The sequence below is a fragment of the Aplysia californica genome, unplaced genomic scaffold, assembly GCF_000002075.1.
Source record: "Aplysia californica isolate F4 #8 unplaced genomic scaffold, AplCal3.0 scaffold00701, whole genome shotgun sequence".
Lineage (NCBI taxonomy): Eukaryota > Metazoa > Mollusca > Gastropoda > Aplysiida > Aplysiidae > Aplysia > Aplysia californica.
Genome location: NW_004797971.1, coordinates 276,082 through 299,524, shown reverse-complemented (window position 1 = coordinate 299,524; position 23,443 = coordinate 276,082). Strand labels below are relative to the sequence as shown.

The 23,443-nt window shown below is 38.8% G+C and overlaps 1 protein-coding gene across 1 annotated transcript; it reads left to right on the top strand.

Annotated features, from left to right (window-relative positions):
• Positions 1-745: 745 nt before the first annotated feature.
• Positions 746-22,984, top strand: LOC101852123 (E3 ubiquitin-protein ligase CHIP). The gene is made up of 7 exons (XM_005108586.3): positions 746-1,022; positions 11,596-11,794; positions 12,257-12,422; positions 13,195-13,267; positions 17,176-17,232; positions 17,929-18,045; positions 21,059-22,984. The coding sequence occupies exons 1-7, from the start codon at positions 933-935 to the stop codon at positions 21,182-21,184; spliced, it is 828 nt and encodes a 275-aa protein (XP_005108643.1). The 5' UTR covers positions 746-932; the 3' UTR covers positions 21,185-22,984.
• The last annotated feature ends 459 nt before the right edge of the window (positions 22,985-23,443 follow it).

Sequence of the window (23,443 nt, the reverse complement as noted above, 5' to 3'; positions counted from 1 at the left end):
CTACCAAGGATCTTATTATGTTACGATCCATTTTAACATGTATGTATTTGCCATCTCTTTGCCTAATAGGCTTATGTGTATTACAGTAAAAGATCTTTGTCGCACAACACTCATCCGAATAGAATTCCCCTCAGACAAGAAGGTTTTACTAAGCTTCCCACTCTCCATAATGCAAGCATATATATGGTTATCTAAACAAAATTTTAATATTCTAGCATTATTGTAGTCTAGGAGGGGGAAACGAGGAGTTAATTTAATGCTCAGCCATTTTAAAAGATATTGACTTGAAATATATAAGGATCATGTTTGTTGCAAAAGTGTGCTCAAATATGATCCGATGTAAACGAAACACAGGTTTTACAACAAGGAGACAGTTTGAATTTGATCTTAACAAATGTTTCTGTTGCTGTCTGAAGATAAATTAATTATTATCATTATTACTTCACTTTATGTGTTAAAAACAACTTTGAAATTCAAGATAAATTCAAATTACATGTATAATAATGTAAGTCGATCTAGGCCCACAGTAAGTTATTATCATTGTGAACTGCATGATACATGATGTAGGCCCTACATCTAGGCAGCCTTGCCCTACATGTATGATCGTATTAAATTAGCCATCTGTATGCGTATCGACACGGCATGGCGGATCGTTGTGGATACCACGAGCTTTCAAAAGTCGACTTCACATATGTAATCGAGTATGGCCCTATTTTCTGGACTGACAGTGAAATAGGCCTAACATGTTAGCCTACAATAGAATTCACAATTGTAAACATGGAGACTGCAACCATGGAATGAAATAAGGTCCTGGTTGTTCAGACATCATGATGTACGATTGTTGTCTTGAAAGAAAAAGGATATAATATTCCGTATTAGATCTAGACTAGATCTAGAATCTAGTTGTGAAGAAGATCAAGGGAAATTCAAGTATGAGTGCCTCGGAATTAAAGAACCAAGGCAATAAGCTGTTTGCTGCAAGAAAATACGACGATGCTATCGCTTGCTACACGAAGGCCATTGTAAGTTTCTGGAATATTCTGTTGCTTTCTTTCGAAATCACTTTTAGTAAAATTGAAGATAAGCAGACCACCTGGGACTAGGCGTAGATCTAGATTTCTAGATATTTATTATTTTTGTGGGCCTGCACCCCTTCGCCCCTTGGCTTTTTGGGTACGAGACTAGATTCATAGATCTAGAATCTAGAATTCTAGATACTTAAGACTTAGAATCTGGGTCCCGCTTGGGGATATTTAGTTTAGTTTGGTAGTGTCAATTGCCACCGAGTGAATTGGGAGCTCTTTTGAGTTGGTGGGTAGATCTAGCTGTGCTCGAGTGCTCAGTGTTGTGCGTTCACCTCTGTGTGTGTGTGTGTTTTCCTGACCCCCGTCCCCCGATTTATGTTCCCCGATATAACGTGAATTTCTGCTTGAGTTTGTGACCTTCTACTTCTAGAATTGCCTGTGCCTGTTCTTCACCAAAGTGTAGGCTAAGCTAAGGCTAGCCTAGAGGAAGGACTTCCGTTACGAGCGACCACCCCAACAAACACAAAATAGAAGAGGCCTAGATCTAACCCTAACCCAAGCCCAAACCTTCACCCTAACCCTAACCCTAACCCTCCCCCTACCCCTAGATCTACCCCAACTCCTACCCCTCTATTCTACTCTGTCTCATAGAGTGAAGTGGTCGCTCGTTACGGAAGTCCTCCCAGCCTAGATCTAGGCATACGTCTCATTGAAAACACGCCAAGTTAGTACCGTAGTTCTAGACTAGATCTAGATTTTGGATGCTTGTCCTATGAAATTAGTTCAGAACAAATTGACCCATTAGACACACATTATAATGTATAATGCTAAAGATAGTGTTGTTTTCAGACTTTACACCGCTTCACTCGGTGGCAATTGACAAAAAGTCAATTTTTGTCAATTGCCACCACGTCACTCGTTGGCAATTGACGCTATGATTTAGTTTTGACCCCACCGACGATTACTTCTGTTTCTAAATGATTACTTTTTGATGAGTGTGCCGATATGGAGAGATGGCCTATCAAACCTAGGCTAATTGCAAAACATCAAATTATGTTCAAATTCAGGGGGGCATGGGGGGCATGCCCCCCTGAACCCCCCATCTCCATGTTTTTATTTGCCCCCCTGAAACCCCCCTTCCCTTGTTAATTAATAACTAGTGAATTTTTAATGCTCATTTTGTAGGCTGGATCTAGATCTACTGATAGAACATCGATACCGAATATTTTTGTCAGTATCGATATCCAGTACTCTATGTGGATGATGCCTAGTCTAAACAAACGGGACCCAGATTCTTAAGTTGTACCGCTTTTTGTTGGCATATTATTTCCGTATCTACCCCCCTGCCCCCCACGGTAACTGGAATGAAAATAAACCGATATTTGTCCTGTGCTGTCACTTGCTGAAAAAAAAAGAGTCTTACAAGCGTCTTGTCAGGCTTGCCATCGTGATCAGTCAGTGAAACATACGATTAAATGTAGAAGGACACAAACTATTTTTAGGTGTGGCACCCATCTTGTTCAGTTTCAGGTGACTGAGTCGGGCAATCGGCCCGATCCAGCTGTAATGGGCACCCCGTATTTATGTTAGATTTAGATCAAATTAAGTATGCTCAAGACCTTGATATCGCTCGACTGGACCGTGCCACTTTATTGATCAATATCTTGGCCAAGAGATGCTCTACAATAACTAGCAAAGTCATTGGTCACTATAAATTATAACTTTGACCTGTAATTTATTACGCCATTTTCCGTGTAAGGAATACTAAACTTTTACATTAAAAAAGGTTTGCGTTTATATATATATATATATATATAATGCCCTTTATAAGGCCTGCGCGGTTCCTGGTCAAAGTAGGTCAGCCCTATTAGGGCCTGTGCGCTTCCCGGGTAGCCCGGCTCACGCCTTAAATGTTGAGGGACTGCGCGCTTCCAGGGTTAAGTTTGTCCGCTTGTAGGGTCCGGTTTGATAGTTTATGTGCCGCCTACAAAGCCTAGCTTATTATAGACCAGAAACTAAATTTTCAAAGTAGGTGTATGCCAAATTTATCTGTTCCATTTGAAAGGCCTATATCCACTCAGCTTTTTGGTACCATTCTTTAACCTCTCAGTCAATTTTTAAGAAAATGGTAGTTGTTTAAAATTTGATCAAATTTGTTAAAAGTCGGTCACTGGCTGCAACCCCATGTTTGACAGACCATAAAAGAGTACCAAGTGCGCTAAACATCTCTACATTAACAGAGTACAATCACTATAACATATATATATATGGAGCCTAATTTTTTTCAAGACTGTGAGATCATTACAAATCAGTATTTTATCACCTCAAACATGATGATCTGTCGTTATTTCGACAAAAACACAGAGCGTTGACCCGCCCGATGCCGCACCCCCCGCGGCGAGCGACTCGCTCTATACTGTAGTGTACCCCGCGTGCGGGGTTACATGCTTTCCTAGTCTCGCAGAAGGATTGATGAAAAATAATTCCAAGCTGATTACTTTATACTAATAGGAAATGAACTGATCTTTTAAGTGATACCTTTTTAACTCATTCGCTACGTATTATTTTCGGCTTGTGGACGAATTTTTTTCGGGAGGGCGAATGAGATGATGACTAGTGGATAGTTAAAAGGTCTTTTGGGCCACAAATTCAAATAAATATCAACATATTATTAGCAATGCCCACCGAGCGCGTTTTGTTCTGCCGATTTTTGGCCTCCGCAGCGGGGGTGTTTCGTGGGACGCACTAACGCAAAGGTTGTTGTCTTCAACTCGCTCTCACGCCGCTTCTCGTGAATGGATATGAATGAAACTTGGCAGCCAATCAGAAAAGAGGTCAATCTCGTAGTATGCAGTTTGACAACATTGTACCCATCCTAGAAGCAGTCGAAAACGTTTGCGAAAGTGGTTGATGTGGTGCGCTTTGAAGATTTTTCGGAGCTGTGATTTGTCAAACTGACTGATACGTTGTACACCATTTTTCTTTATTCCCTTAAAATTTCAAGCTTCTGTGTTTAGCGGTTCTCGCGTAATCTTTGAAAATGTGAGAGTAAGTAAAGGAAAAAGCGGATTGCCATTAGCGCGTGCTGGGTGAGCGGCCGGCGGCTGGGAAATTTCCACTGAGTGACGTCACCAGCCATCGGTCGCCTCGGGCGCTACAAACGAGGCCCCGCTTATGTGAACCGGAAAGGGGGGGAAGGATACTTCAAAACTAAACGAGGGCCTTGATAACTTGCATTTTAGTCACAATACAATAGATGTAGTCATTTTTATTTGCTTGAACAGAAACAGAAAAGCAAACATCTTGAGAAGTGGTATGGCATTGTGTTTGCGTTATGAAAGCCTATTCCCCCCTCTTGGGAAAGCACACACTTGGACTCCTCCTGTGTGCTCTGTTTGGAAAAGTGAGGCATTAAGATTGTTATTAAAGAGTATGGTACTTATTTAGTCCAGTCTGGGAAGATAGTCCCGTTTATACATTGTTATCGTTCACGCGTGCGTGCGTGAGTGAGCTCGCGTGCGTGTGTGTGTGTGCGCGTGCGCGTGAGAGAAAGAGAGAGAGAGAGAGAGAAGGGGGGGGGGGGTGTAAATATGGTACATTTATTGTATGAGTTGTAGCCTACACATGCGAAATATTCCCATGACTTGTAAACTATTATTATCTGAACGCATCTTAATCTACCACACAATAGGACACTGTCCAACAATGGATATACACAGAGACGATGTTATTTTCAATAACTAAGTATGCATGCTTTTACTAGTACAGAACTGGATTTATTAGACTAATAAATCCTCTCTACTTACATTTTTGTGACAAATTGATCCAGAGCATTGCTTGGCAAGGAGGAATCTTTTATGTTGCCAAGTTTTATTCAAATATCATGACTTTGGGACAACATATGACTGATAATCTTTGTAAATCTGTAAAGAACGCCACTTTTTTACCTGTTAATGTCTTTACAACTCAAAAAGTATGACAGATATTAAAAATATGACAGCATGTCTAGATTCTGCATTAAAAAATATACTAGACTGCCAAGTTTCATTTACATATTTCAAGAAATAGGCGAGCTATGACAAATATTGTCTCAAAACACACCGAAAATCGCCACATTTTTATCTAACATCTTCATAACTCAAAAAATAGGATAGCTATGAAAAATCTGAAAGCAGGACTAGATTCTGCACTAGAAAATGTACTGGGTTGCAAAGTTTCTTTTAAATACTCTGAGAAATGAGCGAGTTATGACGAATATTGTCTCAAAACTCACCAAAGAACGTCCCATATTTTGGGTTTTTTTCATTATATAAAAGTGTACCAAAAATTAATTGATTAAAAAATCCGTTACTTTTTTTGTTTATTGATGGATTTCAAAAATTCAAAAAGTTCCATGCTCTGTGAAGATAAAGCTACAAAATGCATATCTATTTGCAAACACTTTCTGGCAAAAAAAGGTTTTTCATGGTTATTGCTAATACCAATATTTTCAGTATGGATTGTAGAATGCATCTGTAATGTTTATTTATATATTTTTCAGCTTTGGTTCCTGTAAGTGGCGATTATGCAACACAATTTTGAATGGATTCGGTTAAAATTTGAAAATAAAAACTTTATAATCTTTGGTGAAACTCAAAAAATATGCTTGCATCTAGTCAAATGATACATCAAAATAACCATAAATGAAAATAGAACTGGAAAATATTGAAAAGTTCGCAGTTATTTACATACATTCCATAATATTTGTACATTTGGATCATAACATCCGATATTTTTAAAAAAAATTTTTATAATCTTGAAAAACGATCACCAACAGAAAAAAACCCACTCGTATCTTATAGGGAATTATTCAGAATTGCATTTGGAATAAACCTATACATGTCTTGAATGGCACTTTTTGTGTAATTTCAACAAAAAGTAGTGATTTTGGGGAGAAAAAAATATTTTGACAATTTAGATATAGATCTTGACCTAGAATCTAGACCAAGAATCTAGATCTAGATCTGGCACTCAAAAATATTGATTTCTCAATAACAGTGCATTGGCAATATGAGTCCAATCGTATCAATATTATAAAAAAGAGTCCTACACTTCTTTAGTGGGCAAAATAATGATAGATTTTGTCGTGTAAAATTACTAAGACTGGTGTCCGGGCTATAATTTTGGAATCGCGATAAAACAAAGTCGAATAAACTACGAAATCGCGTTTCAAAACTGAATCTAAACTTCCAATTTTCAGTGGAAATGCTTGACCCGGAAGTCAACATTATATTATGACCTTTATTTTAACATGGATATGTGGATTGGAATAGAATCTAAGCTAAAATTGAAGATCGGTTCTCGAGCCGCCGGGGGCGGCTTAGCGTACTGACGGCACTTTAGCCGCGCCGCCCCCCACAGCTCGGCATAACGAATATGAGTTAAAGCCGGTATTATACATATTTTGTGTAAAGAGTGATCTTTAAATATTTTGACCGCATTTTTAAAAGTTTTTTATTTAAACGCCAAAGGCCAAATGTATACCACGGGAAAACCCTTTAAAGCTCTACAGTTCTCCGCCAATGAAAAGACGGTATTTAATCATCCCTCGTTCCGCGAAGCATTTGAATGCACACATGTCAATTTTTGAACCGGCCGACCACGCATTCCGACAGCGAGGGGCTTCGCTTTCGTCGACGATTCTCCAGCTCCTAATAATCGGACACATAGACAACTTACACCATTGTAATGAAGAAAAGCTGAACTTTTACAAGGTGTATGGCATTTGGTGTTTTATATCGAAAGAGCAAAGGAACAGCGATCGGAATTACCTCGATTTTACCGATACCACACGGTCGGAAGGCCGCGAGTGCCCGCGAGGCCGTGTTTACACTCTACTTTTTATGTGAAGTGGAGGGCCATACGCATAGCCACACACATAACCACTTCTATTAAAATTAGGAAAAGACACTTGTCACTTGATTGAATCTAAGTCAAGTTAAAGTAAAGGCAGTCCTCCTTGTGACACCTGTCATCATGTCTCATCATGTTTCGTGTGCTAGAAAACATGAGTTGAAGAAATTACTTAAATCTAATCTAGATGCATCATGTGGTTGAGTAGGGAAGCTCTATATTATTATTACTACTGCCCCTAAATGCTCTGTTTTCCTTTCTTGATTCATTTGTGGGATGCACCACAAGGTTTAAAATCACATGAAGCTATAGAGAGCACCTAGCACACCTCTGTGACATATCTCCCTAATCTATTTTTATCGTCTTCTGGGGTTTCCCTTCCGAGTTGACAAGATCTATCACCCTTTATTAGTATTCATTGGAATAGAAGGGCATTAATTGACATGTGCAGTCAAGAAAAGATTCGTTTTCGGGAGTGACTATTGCCTGTGAAGTGTATGAAATAACAAGCCAGATATTCAAATGGACATTTCTATTGGGTGTATGATCGCTTTGGATGTCTGCATTTGAAAGTTTAAGAAGTTCAGGGGGTTTTTTTCACCCCCTGGTTCCACCACTGGGACTTTGAAAAAAAACATCATCTAGGATTGAATTGAGACAGCGATTGTTTAGATTACAAACTTTTCAACTGAAGTTTTTCTCATGAAACAAATCTTAATACATGCAACAGCATGTTCATTTAACATCTCATTTTTTATTTATATATATATGCACTCTTAATAATATTTTTTGTTGTCTTTCCTCAAATATGAATTTTACATTGCATGAAGCTACAGAGAGCACTTAGCAAACCTCTGTGATTGGCCCAAATATAGATGACGTTTTCCCGCCACCTATTTTTGTCGTCTTCTGGGGTTTCCCTCTCGAGTTGACTAGATGTATCACTATTACCCTGTATCATTATTGGTTCATCATCATAATAATAATAATTAATAATGAACTTTATTGCCATTTTGTGTAACAAATATACAACTGGAGTACATTTTGGTATTGCTCAGCCGTTCCAGACACTCTTAGTACATAATATCATATTCTCAAGCACATACATAGACAAACATACATCCACATACACACATAAACACACGCACAGGAACCAAGAAATGGGAAGATTCACACGCACACACAGGCACGCTGGTAGATACACACATGCATAAACACACTCACACTTAAAAACATACACACTCAAACACACACACGCAGCAAAGATAGGTATGTAGGTACATATTTAGATAAACACCCTTTCCAGTTTATATGTCATACTTATATTTACACTTCTCACCTTCATTATGATCCATGTTATTTGGAGAAAAAATGCAGTCTTCAATCAAATTATCGTATATATTCCTTAGTTTTCTTGTCAACTCGCGAGGGAAACCCCAGAAGATTTGGGCCAATCACAGAGGTGTGCTAAGTGCTTTCTATAGGTTCATGTTTTTACACTGTACGATATAGTTGCAACATAGCACGAAAAAAAAATTCTTTCTCTGAAAGTAAATTATAAACCAAAAGATAGTGATTTATGCATGGGTTTTCTTTTTCATCTTCTTGAGCTGAATTTGTGTTTTGTTTTGCCAGTAGTAAAAGATGCCGGTTGTAGGTAATTTCTTTCACTGTCTTTTTTTTTGTTCCTACATACATGTATCATATTTCCAAGACATGAGTGACCATATTAACACCATCAAGAACAAAGAAGATATATTTATCTTGGGAGATTTAAATGGCAGAGTTGGACGAAGAAGAACCCCCTGAGAAAAGTACTTGGGACCCCACAGCGATAAAGATACAGACTGCAACAGCGATGGGGAAATGATACTAAACTGTGGTCTGATTCGCTGTGATTACCAGACAAGCCCCAAGCACATGAGATAAGTGAACAAACTCAGTGTAGCCTAGTAAGTGTACAAGAATAAGGGAGCACGGGGGGTATATAAACAGACGCGAAGGTTGAACAGGCCTTCCGAGCCACGACTTAAGTCTAGGCTGAGCAAGGATCGACGCTACTGGTGGGTCAACGCAGTGGATAGAGCTCCGGACCTGTAAGACCCACACACATTGTTCCCCGCTTGAAACAGTGAGTATTGATAATAACATAGAAAGACTAACGAGTAGAATCTAGGATTTGATAGCACTTATCATCTCATCACATAAACCTCTGCGCTGAGCACGACATGATGATTATGAACACATTTTTCCAAATTTGACAAAGCCAAATCAAGACCTGATACAAATAGAGTGACCTGAACCATGCATCACAAATTGATTTCATCCTGATGCGCAGAAAACAAAGACATACAGCCAAAGATTCGAGAGTGGTTCCAAACTGCATCATCGACACGGACCATAGACCTGTGATACTAATTCTCACAACCAATAAAGTAAAGCAAACAAAAGAACAACAGGGGAAAATCCACAACTAACCGAAGAAAATTGGGAGAACCAGACATCAAGAAAGCAGTCGAGGATGACATTACCAAGGAGTATTACAAACTGTCAGCTGAGATCAAAGACATAGAAGACGAATGACAAATATTCAAAAAATCCCTGTCAGTCAGAAATACTGAAAAACAGCTGTGGCACCAAACAAATAGGTGGAAACAAAGGCAGAACAACATGCTGGTGGAATGATGAAACCAAAAAAGCAATTAGAATGAAAAGGAAGAAATTCAAGAAATGGCAGGAGTCAAAGACTGAAGAAGACTATAATATAGAATACAGGAAAGCGAGAAGAGAGACCAAAAGAATCATCAAAACTGCTAAAGAAAATGTATGGTGAGAAACTGACCAAAATCTGCAAGGAAAGCCCAAGAGAATTTTATAAATGTGTGAAAAGCATGCGGGTAAGGAAAGACCCTTACAACCCGACATGCATTATAAACTACAAAGAGGGAATGCCATTCTCGGCAAACATGCAATTAAGAAAAGATGGGAAAATTACTTCCAAGAACTACTCTACCCAGACGCTTGCCACGAACAACAAGAAGAGTTCCAACCATCATATGGAGATCAATCAGAGCCACCAATACTTCCTCGTGAAATAGAAAAGGCGCTCAAGACCAGCCCCAAGAACAAAGCCCCCGGACCTGATGACATCACAGTGGAAGCCATAAGAGCTTGTGGAAACACCGGTATACTGTGGCTGAGGCGAATTTTCAACAGAGCCTGGGAGCAAAGAAAATGCGCAGAAGACTGGCAGAAAGCCATAGTGGTACCATTGTGGGGGGAAAAAACGGCAACAAACATGACTGCACAACATACAGAGGCATCTCATTGTTAAGCCACTCAAGAAAAATGTACGCAAAGATACTAGAGCAGCACATAAGACCTATTGTAGAGAGAAATCTGAGCAAAGCTCAGTTTGGATTCCGAAAGGGAAGAGGATGCACGGATGCTGTATCCGCATTACAACAGGTACGAGAAAACAATCGAACACAACAAAGAATCCAACATCATCTTTATAGACCAGGAGATGGCTTTTGACAGAGTAAAACATGCAAAACTCTGGAAGACACTCGAAAAGTATGGCGTCAGAGGACAAATGTTGGATAATGTCAGAGCTCTATATATACCAACAGCAGAAGCTCAGTAAGAACGAAGGAGGGCAATACAGACTAGTTCAAAGTAAGATCTGGAGTACGACAGGGATGCGTTCTATCTCCCCTCGTGTTTATAATATATATGGACACAATAACGAAAGACGCAAACCAAAGCCCAGAAAGCCTAAATGAATTTCTGTTCATGAACGACCAATGTCTTATTCATCATGACCAACAAAGCCTCCAAAATCACACTTCTGAACTCAACAACGCCTTTGAGAAATTCAACATGAAAATAAGCACATCAAAAACAGAAGTTCTGAAAGTGAGCCGAAACTATAGTCCCTTGAACATCCATGTCAATAGTAAACAACTGAAACAGGTGAAGGAGTTTAAATATCTTGGCAGCATTTTTTCTGAAAACGGGTCCATAGACAGAGAAATAGAAATGCGAACGCAAAAAGCCAAGGTTGTCACCTGCCAGCTCGCTCCCCTCCTATCTCATCCAAACATCTCCATGGACACAAATAAACAGCTTATCACCTCAATATTCATACCAACATTATGTTATCAGTGCCAGACATGGACTTTTAGCAAAACCCATGAAAAGCAAAATCACTGCATGCGAAATGAAATGTCTCCGCTAAACTCTTAACATCACAAGACGAGACAGGCAGAGAAATGAAGATGTAAGAGCAGCTATCAGCTCTGAGTCCTGCCTGTGTTACATAGAAAGACAGAGGATAAAAGGGTTTGGCCTCCTGTTACGCATGTCACCTGACCAGCCAGCCTCGAAAGCCTACAACACCAAGCCCTCAGGCTATAAAGGAAGAGGAAGGCTGCGCAAAAGGTGGATCGAGGGTATCAAGGAAACACTAAGAAAACAACATTACAACTGAAAGAGCTGCGGAGCTGGCCTACTATAGAAAACTGCATCTTCCCTCGACGCTTAACGGCTACAGAGGATGAAAAAGTAAAAGTAAGTATACATGTATGTCTTTTTTTCCGAGGACGAATTGACGGTTATTGTTTCAATTTGCTTTCCTGTCACTTTTAACTTGGACATGTTTGTTTTTTGTACACAGATAAAGAACCCAAACACAGCCCCATTTTTTACAAACCGTGCCCTGTGCCACTTAAAATTGAGGCAATGGGAGAGGGTGCATCAGGACTGTCAGAGAGCTCTGGATCTAGACAGGTCTTGGGTCAAAGGTCACTTTTTCATGGGTCAAGCTTTTGTGGAACAGAGTTTGTATGATGAAGCTATTGCTGCTTTGAAAAAAGGTTGAAAATTGTCTTGTGTTTTGTTTTTAATTTTTAAATATTTTTAAAGTAGGTGATATTCTTTTTAAAAACCTTGGTTTTTTTCCATTGTTTTTAAATATCATGTCAAAGAAGCATCAATTAGAATACCTTTTTATTTCCTATCTTATAATATTTGTTAGTGTACTGTGAATATTAAAGTAAAAAGCAGTTTGGAAGACAACTTTGAATTATTTTCGATGTTCAGTGGTCTGCAGGCAGACTGTGAATTTAAAATTTTCATTGTAGTTGTTAGTTTGTTTGGAATGTTAACGAATTTTTAAAAAAATGTAATTAAATTGTAAGCTCTGACGAAAATCAGAATACTTTGATTTGTTTACCTCTTGGACTGAATGAAAATGCTTTTTCTTACCACCTGTGAAATTCAGTGTTAAATACATGTTTTCTTCCCCTTCTATTTTCTACAAAATTACTTCATTTCAGCTCATGAATTGGCAAAAGAGCAAAAGTTAAATTTTGGGGATGACATCACCAATGCTCTTCGTGTGGCAAAGAAAAGAAGGTGGAACGTGATTGAGGAGAAAAGAATAAAGCAAGAGATTGAACTGCAGTCATACTTGAACAGACTCATCAAAGAAGATAAGGAAAGGTAATTGTAACAGAGGTCCATTTTAGCAAAGAACTACAGTCTAGCTGATACATAGCTAACATACACATAGTGGAAAGATTTTTAGGTCCCCAGTTGTTGTTTTTTATACATGTACTGTGCAGTCCGCTTAAACCGAAATCTGCAGGATCAGGATATTTTTTTCGGTGTAGAGATGTTGCTCAAATAGCAAGGGAAAAGTAAAAAATTTTCTTTTCTTTTGGTTGCTACTGTTTCTGGATTAAAATTGTTCAGTTTAAGGGGACTCCACAGTATGTTCTTTGTATTTAAAACATACATAGCGAAAAGATTTCCGTGTCCTACTGATTTCACTATATGTCTGCTATACTATATTATCTTTATTGTAAAATCCATGGTACCTCTCACTAGTAAAGGAATCAAAAGCAGCCTTGGTAATTGGCTTTTGTTTGCTCAAAAGGTAGCAACTCTTAATTTAATTCTTTTAGGAAAAGTGTCCTGTTTATGGAGTCATCATGTGGGTTGAATAAGTCCACTGTTCCCTTGAGATATAATTTAATCGACAAGGACAGTTAAGCTTAAGGGAAGAAAAATTTACGTAGTTTCATTTATCTCATCTGTTTTTTCTCATTTGCTTAGTGAAGCCCACTCTAACCTTTTTTATTCTTTTAGAAATCTCTCAACCTTAAGCCAACTTTAATAGTCTCTGGTAACCATTTATTCTTTAGGAATGTAATGAATAATTACATGACTATTCTATACTAAGTACATGGTGATTTTCTTTTTTTCCAAACAGACGATTAGAAGCTTTGAAAGAGGACAATGGGATGGCAGAAAATGAAGATGTGGAAAGTTTGTGTGAGGAAGCTGTGAGTTTCAATGGGTTTTTTTTTTATTTCATGTTTTAACAATTTGCTATCACATCTCGCCGATCGGTGATGTTTACCGCCCAGTTTTTTTGGATTTTCCCGAAAATGCCTTTGCCTTTGATAACAAGAGTTTTTGCTATCTGAGCCTTGTGATGGCAAAGTGTTAAGGTTAAAAATGTAAGTAGCAAGGGGTACAACTCAAGATTTACATTGTCATTTCCATGCTCAGTGCTCTTGTGTATTGCTTTTGTCTTGTCTAAATTTAAAAGGGTGGGAGATGTTCCTCCAATACTGTCTGAGATATAAGTCTTAGTTTGCTGGGTTTTTTCACTGTTTGTGAGATAAGCAAAGTTTACTGCACATTACATCTTTACATGTACTAAAAAGTCCTATCACATCATTCAACAACATCTGTTATTTCAAGTTCAGTGTCATTTTTGGTTCATATGTCTGATATTGACTTTGGTGTACTGTTCAACTTCTTTCCAGATTTTATCTTGCTATCAAAATTGTACTGTAGTAACCCCCTGGGGCGGTGCTGCTGACTGAAGTGTCTTTAGGCCATTCCCAAAAGATGTTCTTATGCACAGTAGAATTGAAATTGGGCTGATTCATCAATGTCATGCTCATAACTGTGCCTGAACTGCAACAGGGAACTGCTGCTTTTTTCTTTCCTAATCCTTACTATGGTCATTTTCCCTCTACTTCTGTTGTATGTTTGTCACACTCTTGTGAACTGCTATTTCTGATGTGCCTTGATAGTCGAAGCAGACTTTGTGCTGTTGAAGCTAGAGAGGTGAGCTGAGTAAGCCTGATTCCCTATAAGGACTTCTCTGTTGACATCCACCCCTTGACGCTCATATGACCTTATGCAGCTGCGAGCATCATACACGGCGCACTGGCAGTGGGATTTTAGTTATAGCAGGGGGTTCTCCGCCGAGTGCCTTATCACGTCAGGGTCATGGGGGTCAGCTCCCTGTTGCCGCTCTATCTGGGCTGACTTGATTTTTGATACTTTTCAATGTACAGTTTTAGGTGTATCCTTGTATTTATGGTAATTATTTAATGCACCCAAAGCACGCATTTCTGCTCTTGAGACTAAAAAAAGAACGGACATTGTAACTTGTCTGGTTATTTCATTTGACACGCTGAAGTCGGCAATGCTAAATTGTAAAATTTTTTGGACAAGTGTGAATGAAAAAAAATCAATATAAAAAAAAGGGCACTACAAAAACTGTCAAACGTTTGGAACATGAATGCCATAAAGTTGGTGCAGATACTCAAAAAATATGGTATCTGCGCATATAATAGGAAGCTGTCATTTTTACAACTTTATCCATCTGGTACAGAATTCGCTCTGAAGTAATTCCTCCAAATACAACTTTGTGTGTCTAATATAATCATGACTATTCGCATATTTTCTCTAAAGTTTCTCAAAATGACCCTGAAGTCTCTATAAAAAAGTACAAACCGATTTTAGTGCCAGAATACGTCTACAATGTAATACACGAACAGTATCTGTTACATTCGATAAATTCCTTATTTTTTAAAATACGCTATGTCTAAGTTTTGTAAGTTGACTGAATAGCAGGGCAGGCTTCATGTAATTATGTTATATGAATAACTTTTAGCTTTCCAGTGACACTGAATCAGCACCAGACTTTTCCAGCTTTTATTTTAGTTGCTATGATCATTTGCAATAACTGACAATGTTCTGATCGCTTTACATTCATAAGTGTCCGCGCAGATGTCCGACACAAGAACTAAGAATGAATGTGTTAGTTGTTATTATTTTTATTCCAAACAAGAAGTGCATCTCTACCCATTTATTAACACAGTTTTGTGTTTTTTGAAAATCACATAATATATCTTTGTTAGTTGTATGCAGGCTGCCACAGACACAGCATGATTCATGAACAAACGCAGAGTAACTTTCTCTTGTTAAATGGTAGAACAAGAGCTGAGTGTCTTCAGTTAAAGAATGCAGATGTGCATCTTTTTTCTCTTATAACTTGACTATTTCTACTTGCGCAGATTTAAGATTTCCCATGGTAAAAGACATGATATTCATAGTCAGTTTTAACACTGATTTTGGAGAGATCTGTCGTGCTGTTTTAAAAAACAATCATTTTTTAAGTATGTAACTAAAATAGGACAAATTGGTTACTCTACAAACTCTTGTCTAGAACAAAAACTAAGGCACAGAAATTAACCATTCAAACGCAGAATAAATCTCAAGACATTGAGCTTTTAGTACATCCGCATAATGGTTTGCTGTGTAGAATGGGGAAGAAGTTATATCATTTCAAACATAGACAAAAATTTGAACTTCTTAACCGATACCGTCCAAGTCGCTTCAGGGCTCATTAACCGCGTGACCCCAAGCCGGGGAGCTCCGGCGAGCTGCTGAGTCACGCTAACAAAAGGTAACAGAATCGGGCGAAAAGTGGCGCCGTGCATAATACCTCTACTAAAACTACAAGTACTCTAGTGGTGTCCTCATTTTATTTTCCCACCAAAATAGGTGGGGGGTTTTTGTGGTTTTTTAAATAGGATGTTAGACTTTTTAAAATGTTGAACAGAAAATTCAAAATTATTTTTGTTGGTCTTGACCAATAATGGAGTTCGATGTTGAGATTTAAATAACACATTTCGTATTGTGCATGGGGTTCTCTTTGCTCACATTTTGTCCTCGGCTGTTCACATATAAGAGGATTCCCTGTTTGAATGAAGTGAGGTCTGTAAAAAGTGAATTGCGATATTTTATCTTGCAAAGGGAAAGGTGGAGGGGGGGAGACTCTGTAAGATACCTAACATCAGTTTTAGTACTTATTTGAATGTAGCTCAGTGTGTCTGAATAGCAGGTTTGCCACCCACGCAAAATTCAAAATAAATTCCTACCAAACTGTAAAAAAAAACAACAGGAGTGATGGCAAAGTGATCCCACATAGCTGAGAGGTATTGAATGAGCTTATAAGTAATGGAAAAGGATGGCTGGGAAAAGATATTGACAATAGTACTGATTCTGATTACCTCAGTGCATATTAGATAGAGGTGTATTGTCCTTCAGATGGCAGTGGCAGGGGTGAAAGTTTGACAGTTTCCTCAACAAGGAACCTCCCTAGAGATACACTGTATGGGAGATAGATCTAGACCTATGAGAGGGCCGGATGGTGTTAAAAGAGGGCCTGGTCGTATGTGTGGTCAGTGAAGATTTGTAATGAAAAGGTTTTGGATTAGAGAAACTGATAGACTGTTGACTGAAATGGAGAAGAATTTCACAGGTAATCCATAACTCCCTTTTTTTTTTACTGTTATGCCCTGGCATACAAAATTTTGCTTGCATTTGGATGCTCTCAAATTTATTTGGGCAGGGGACAGCACTCCTGGCATATGTACTTGTGAGTAATGTGTGAGTATATGTGAGGCAGCTTGGTGAAATCAGGTGCTCGTTAAAATAATATTGAAGAAACTGTCTTTTTTCTTCCAGTTGCAATTTTTTTTAAATTTTTGTTTTTTGGCTTAACACCATTACTGTCCAATTAAAAACACAATTCTGTGTGGATTTTACTGAAAAACGTTGATTAAAGACACAAAATATGTAAATTTTCAGTTTCATATGACTCTCAAACTTTAAAAATCACCAAATTTTGGGATCCATTTTCTCACTAATTTTACCCCTGAAACCAGGCTACCCCGACCTCCTTCAATCGCAAATACCTCCACTTTTATTCAAGATAGGCATGAATTTTTGTCTTCGAAAGATGGTCAAATGAACAAGCTTTAAGATGATACCAATAACTCCAAATGCCCAAAAATTGACGTGCGCCTGATTATACTGCGTCGTGACACATTATTTCTATGGCTTCATTTTATCCCTCCTCTTTCTGTTTTGTGTATTTCCACAGAGCAAAAGGATATCGGAAGTTAACAGTTTATTCTCCCAGCTGGATGAGAGAAGAAAAGTGAGAAGATAAAATAGATATATTTACGAAGGATGTTTCTTGTCTTCATGGGAAATGATTATTATCACTGGTTAAAGTAACAAAGATGAGAAAACAATAAAAATGAAGACAATAATATTGATCTTTTCTTGTACAAGTAATTTCTTTTCCCCTTCATCTCTTCCTACCTCACTGTCTCCCATTCCCTCATCCTCACCAGCACACTATATCCTCGCTCTCATGGGTTTTCTTTTTGGTGAGGTTTCAGTGATTCTCAGTTAAAATTTGATAGATGTGAAGTTCACAATATGTGCTTCACTGGGCACACAGAGAATAATCTTGCTTTGTGATCAGCCAGTCATTGTAGTTGGTCTGCTCGTTAGAACAGCAGTTAGTACATTGTGCAATATAACCAAGGCAATGTGCTGAAATTGCTTTAGTTGAGAGGGTTGTGTGAAAAAGAATTCAGCTTGAAGTTATGAAAGAGAATGTCTTTGATTTTGAAAGAAAGATTTTTGCTGTGGAAATCTCTCTGCTATTTTGATGAGAACACTTTTCAAAGTTTTTCATACATTTCTTCTAGAGAAAATGATCTTTTAATCTATCATGATATTTCTTGTGAGCAAAGTGCTTTTCTGGTATGGAACTGGTTAGGAAATGAAAGGGTTCATTAAATAACTTTTGTGGCAACGTTTCCATTATTCCTATTTGTTTCAGAAACGTGATGTCCCTGACTGTTTATGTGGTAAAATCAGTTTTGAAATCATGCGGGATCCAGTCATCACTCCATGTGGCATCACCTATGACAAAAAGGACATAATAGAACATCTACAGGTCAGTATTAACCCTCTGAACCCTGACCTCCTGAGGCTACCCTGCCCCTTTGCCTGAGCCATATTTTCCGCACTAGTTTTTTTCTAAGGCAGGCCTGGTTGGGGATGGAGTCCCACTCACCAGTGTACCGGTGGCTAGGGCTCAAAGGGTTAAGATTTAATTAAATGATATTCAATATTGACACTCAGAAAGAAGCATACTGCATACAAGTTCACGACTCACCATTTTTTGAACATTTTTATAAAGCAATTGTAGTGAAAGGGTAGAGGGATGAAAGTCCACCCATTGTTGTTGGTTGTCTTCACTCAAGTTTGAACAAACACTACGCTTTCCTTCTGAGCTTGTCATCTTCAGTGCTTCCACTCTTCCGTATTTTTACAGAAATCCATACTTTCTGCTAGTTCCGTACTTGTTCCTCCATCATTATCAACTCCCTCTGTAAAAATCTGCGACAGCGAATGACTACCGAAATTCCGTAGCAAAAGATCCGTACTCACCTTCATATCGTCTTGTATAAGTTACGGATATTTACGGTAATTCTCTCAGCAATAGTTTATGTTATAGAAACCTGCCAGATTGCGCATTTCCTGCAATCGGCCATTATTTCGCTATGCCCCATGCATTCAGTGCGGGTTGGTCGGCCTTGCATTTTTTACCTGCAGATTGATCAAAATCTGGCGAACTTTTAGTGCGACTTTCCTCCTTTCTATCATTCCCTCAATCCGTCTGTCTATCTTCGGATTGTTGCCGTGGCTGGAAAATGCGCGTTGATCAAGTATATTGACATGTGATCTTAGACAGAAAATTACTGTCAGAAAGAAACTTTTTTGCAAATTTATTGTATAGATCTAGGGAAATTATCAGTGCGAAGATTCTACGGCACGGAAACGCGATAGCGGCGGCAATGAAAGAAATTTGTTCTAAAACTACTAAAATCAAGAATAATTCGAAGTGGTGTTCCGAAGTTTGTGACATGTGACATTCAGACGTGAAAATTGAGGAAAATTAGGGTATACGCTGGGCAACTTCAGACCTGCCACTCATGTATCCCGATTTTTTGCCCCAAATGTCAAGCATCCCGATTTTCCTGATTTCGATCGCATTTATCCCGATTTTTTGTCCCAGTCTGCTGTTGTGCCGGATTTTTCTGAAAACTTACTCTGCTTTCTCCTTTATCGTAGGAAGCACCCGTTGAACTTTTTGTCTGTAGGAACTCGGAGCACTATTTCCCGAAATATTGATGCCACATTTAGTAGTAGTTGTTGACTCGCCCCAAGTTGTGTGTGATCTTTACCCGCGCTCAGAATTCTCCGATGATAGCCTGGTAACTGTTACAATTTGGGACATACAAATAATCGATAATATTCGTAGTTCCACTGTTACTTTCAAAACAAGCCTTGTCCGAGGTCTGGTAACTGCGCGTTCACATCAAACACTCGGACGAGCGACAGTCTTTCTAACCTTTACACAACTACATGTAAATGCGCTGACAAGACTAACATACGGCCGTTGTCGTTGCTTTAGTCTGAATGCCTTATGAGGGATAAGAGATTTGTTGGTATTTGGTCATTGGCCATCCGAGTGTTCGGTATGAACGCGCAGTTCGGACCCGTTAGTAAAATTGTTTCAATCGTGCCTTCGCATTTCGTGACATGACATCGCCGTGTGAGTTCTGCGTGTCGGGGACGGTCTGTTGACGGGGTCAACCTAAGTTCATGTATTTCGGGACTTATTGCTTATTGGTGGGGGGGGGGGGGTATGGACACTTGGACTAGGAGTGCTTGACGTGATGCTTCAGGATTTACAAAAAATAATGATCACACACACGCACACACACACACACACAAACAAAGACACACAGAGGGCATATAGGCCCAGTAATTTATGGACACCCCTGGAAAATTTTTATGTCAGCTTTGACAGTCACCTGGGTGATTTGCTGTTGATCCCAATTTTTTTCACCAAATCCAGATTTTTTCTCCCTGAAATCCTGATTTTGAGGTTTCATAGAATGGCAAGTCTGGTAACTCTATTGTGAAGGTACCTATCTATTCATTATTCCAAGGTTTGCCTTCTATTAGTATCAACGGTGCGATGACAAATTAATTGAATTATAGTAACAATGAAAGGGAACCTGCTTTTAAACATTGCCAGCAAAGGAAAGATATGTTGGTGAAGAAATCAAACAAGACAAAATCTTGGTGAAAAAATAGGTAGTATGGGTTGTTGGCAACCTCTTCAAACAGGCTCCCAAATGCCGTTTTCAACCCTCTGAAAGTCCTAAATTTCAATTTCTTCGGGGGCTTGGCCCCATGAACCCCCACTGGGACGCTGTCCCTGGACCCTGCTGGGGCAGACCCCCGACAGAATTTTCCTTACTTTTCAGCTTCAGCTGGTGAAAGCACTGATCATCATCATTGCCTCTCTCACCCTGCACTAGGGTATAGGCCACAGACAAACACTTCCACCTTTCTCTATCGTGAGTTAGCCTCTTGATGTTATTCCATGTCTTCCCACTTTTCTGTACATCAATTTCTGTGATTCTTATCCAGGTTCCACATGGTCTTCCCCTTGGTCTCTTACCCTGTGGATGCCAATCCAACACTTTTTTTGTAATGCAGCTGCCTGACTTCCTGAGAGTATGTCCAATCCGTCGCCACCGCCTTCTTCCTATCTCATCTCTGACTGGGATCTGTCTTGTTTTCCTTTCTGAGCTTATAATTTGCCTGAAATAAAACAAAAACCAATGTATACACACACTTAGAGGAGGCGCGGTAAACAAAGGGACATAAGTCAAGACTTTTAGAAAAACTATAAAGTTGATCTAAGAATTTAAACTAAAGAGACACAACTATTTGTAACTTGATTACTGTTGATGCTGTCTCTGGCACTGTGTGATGAATCATTTACAACACAAAAAATGCACAAACAAGCTTTCCTCTCTAATTAGGGTGAATCTTGTAATCCAGAGTTTTATGAAAAGTGCTATGTATTTTTAAATTTTATCTTTCAGCGTGTGGGTCATTTTGACCCGGTGACAAGAACAGACTTGACACAGGAGCAGCTCATACCCAACTTTTCCCTGAAGGAAGTCATTGATGCTTATCTAGAGGAGAACCCATGGGCAGAAGAGTATTAGGTCTCATTGTACTTTGTGGCATTCCCTTAGAAAGCTGGTGTGGTATCTGCATAGGCTCATGTCGAAGTCAAAAATATATGAGTGAATGTGCAATAGGAGAGTCAGGTTTTGATTCATTCAAGTGAATCGCTGTTGTGCCTGTTGAATGTCCATCAGATATCGTGGGAAAGCTGTTAAAATGTATTATGCCCAGAAAGTAAAATTTTACAGAGGAGAGGAAAAAACTTTCATTCTTGTACCAACATTATGTATTTTTTCTTTCTTTTTTCAACATTAAGAATTAAAATCTCAACAGAATATTTCATGAGCACATGCAACGGATGCCACATTTAGAAATTGCAGTAAAAAGACAAATTTTTGGGCTTAGTGCAGTTTAGCAGCTGGCCAAAGATATTTTTTATTGTGTGAACAGACACGGGGGGTGGGGATTAAAGTTTTCCTCTCCTCGTGGGTGGTGACTTCACTTTCAAAGTAAATCACTACCTGTAAAGACTGTTGGCAAGTCAGCATTGGTAAAAGATGGTTATATGAGTATTCTAGACATTTCTGAAAAAATATGATAATTATAGTATTGATAATTCTTTGTTATCAAGTGTTAGAAAAAGAAACCTTGATTATAAGACAACAAAAATAATATGGTGCAGTAAAATATATCCGCAAGACCGTTTTGAGAGTACATTTTTTTGTGTATTGTATGGAAATGATCCCAGCAAAAAGACCAGAATTAGAAATATAGAACTAGTCCAGCACCTATCTTAACGTAAGCTCAAAGAGGTTAAATTTAGTACTAGAGTTAGTGGCAGCGATGTCCCCCATGTAAATGAACGGGGGCTGCGTGTGCTCATACTGGGACACTGAACCTCAAGGGCAAGACATGCACAGTTTAACAGACGAGTGAGTACTTTTAGAGAATCTCTTGGAAGCATCACGGCAATCTAAGGAGGAAGTCTACAAGCTTGCACTGAAATATGGGGGCAGGGTGGTATTTAATATACTAGAGCTCTTTGGGAGCGGGAGGGGGGCTCAGATTGTTCATGTAAATAGGGGCGCACCCCCATGTGTAACGCGTGTGACGTCTCTGCCATGAGCTGTAGTATTATATATAACTTCTGTGGGAAAGTTCTTTTGATTGAGCTATGTAAATACTCTGTCAAATGTTTGTGGGTCAAGGTTTTGTTGTGATGTATAGCGCAAAAGCTTAAGTGGTGTCAGAGCCTGTAAACCTAAACGATACCCTTATGGAACAAAAATTGGAAACAAAGCTTCATGCCTGAATTTTTAACCATGCGTGTTGGGTAAAGTTTTTATTCTGTTCGTGAATAGAACATTTACATCATTGATTTGTTATTACTGCTATTCTAGCCACAACTGTAAAACAAATGTTATGGTAAGGGTGAATTCCAGTGTAATGATCACTGCGAATGTATCGATAACAACATCACTGTGAATTTGTGGGAACAGGCATGGTCATTTGAGTCTGTTAGAGCGAATGTGTTTCAAAAGTTTGTTTTTTGCTGCACTGTAAAGATGTTAATGAATACAGTTCACTATGTTTTGTTCTTGATGTAACAAGAGGGGGCAGTAGGTCTGCTCTGTGTTCAACACCTTAACTGCAGTGTGTTTTGCGACTATATTTCGTCCAGGATAAATACTGTACATAAATGAATGTATTCCTGGAGTGGGCAATGTGTTCTCTTCAATTCAGAATATTTATCTGAATACCAGCTGGGAGCCCAGCTGTGCTTGTGTTAGGGGGAAGAAGGTAAGGGGAACTGTCTTATCATGATGAGAAAAAAAAAACAAATTGCAGTTTGGGGTTTAGCAAGTAAGGATGACCAAATATCGCATTCATGCTGAATTACAGGACCTAGGTGCTCCTATAAACATCACTGTGCCCGATGGTAGTTCAGATGTACAGTCAATATCATAAATTATGCTCGATGTGATCATAATAATCTTGTTCTGACTTGCCCAAATAACTATCACCATCATGTTACAAAGCATAATCAAGTATGAACTTTTAACGAGTTGTATCTGAAGGAAGCACAGGCCTCTGGAAACTGTTACTTTGACTTTGCTTTGCACTGAATTGCGTTTGCTCCGGTGCGCTAATTGAGTTGATTGTTAAATTAACCATATCCTTATGTCATGTTTTACTATTGTATCCATACGAATACGATGTACGGAACTCTGTACACCCACTTTCCGAAGAGGAAATTTACTCGTTAATCCGATCTGTATGCTTTGCATAGCAGTCTG

Excerpts from the sequence above, each read along its gene's own strand:
- LOC101852123 (XM_005108586.3), top strand. The coding sequence starts at position 933 with ATGAGTGCCTCGGAATTAAAGAACCAAGGCAATAAGCTGTTTGCTGCA. Across the intron at positions 12,423-13,194 it reads ATCAAAGAAGATAAGGAAAG|ACGATTAGAAGCTTTGAAAG; the intron begins GTAATTGTAACA and ends TTTTCCAAACAG. Across the intron at positions 17,233-17,928 it reads AGCTGGATGAGAGAAGAAAA|AAACGTGATGTCCCTGACTG; the intron begins GTGAGAAGATAA and ends TATTTGTTTCAG.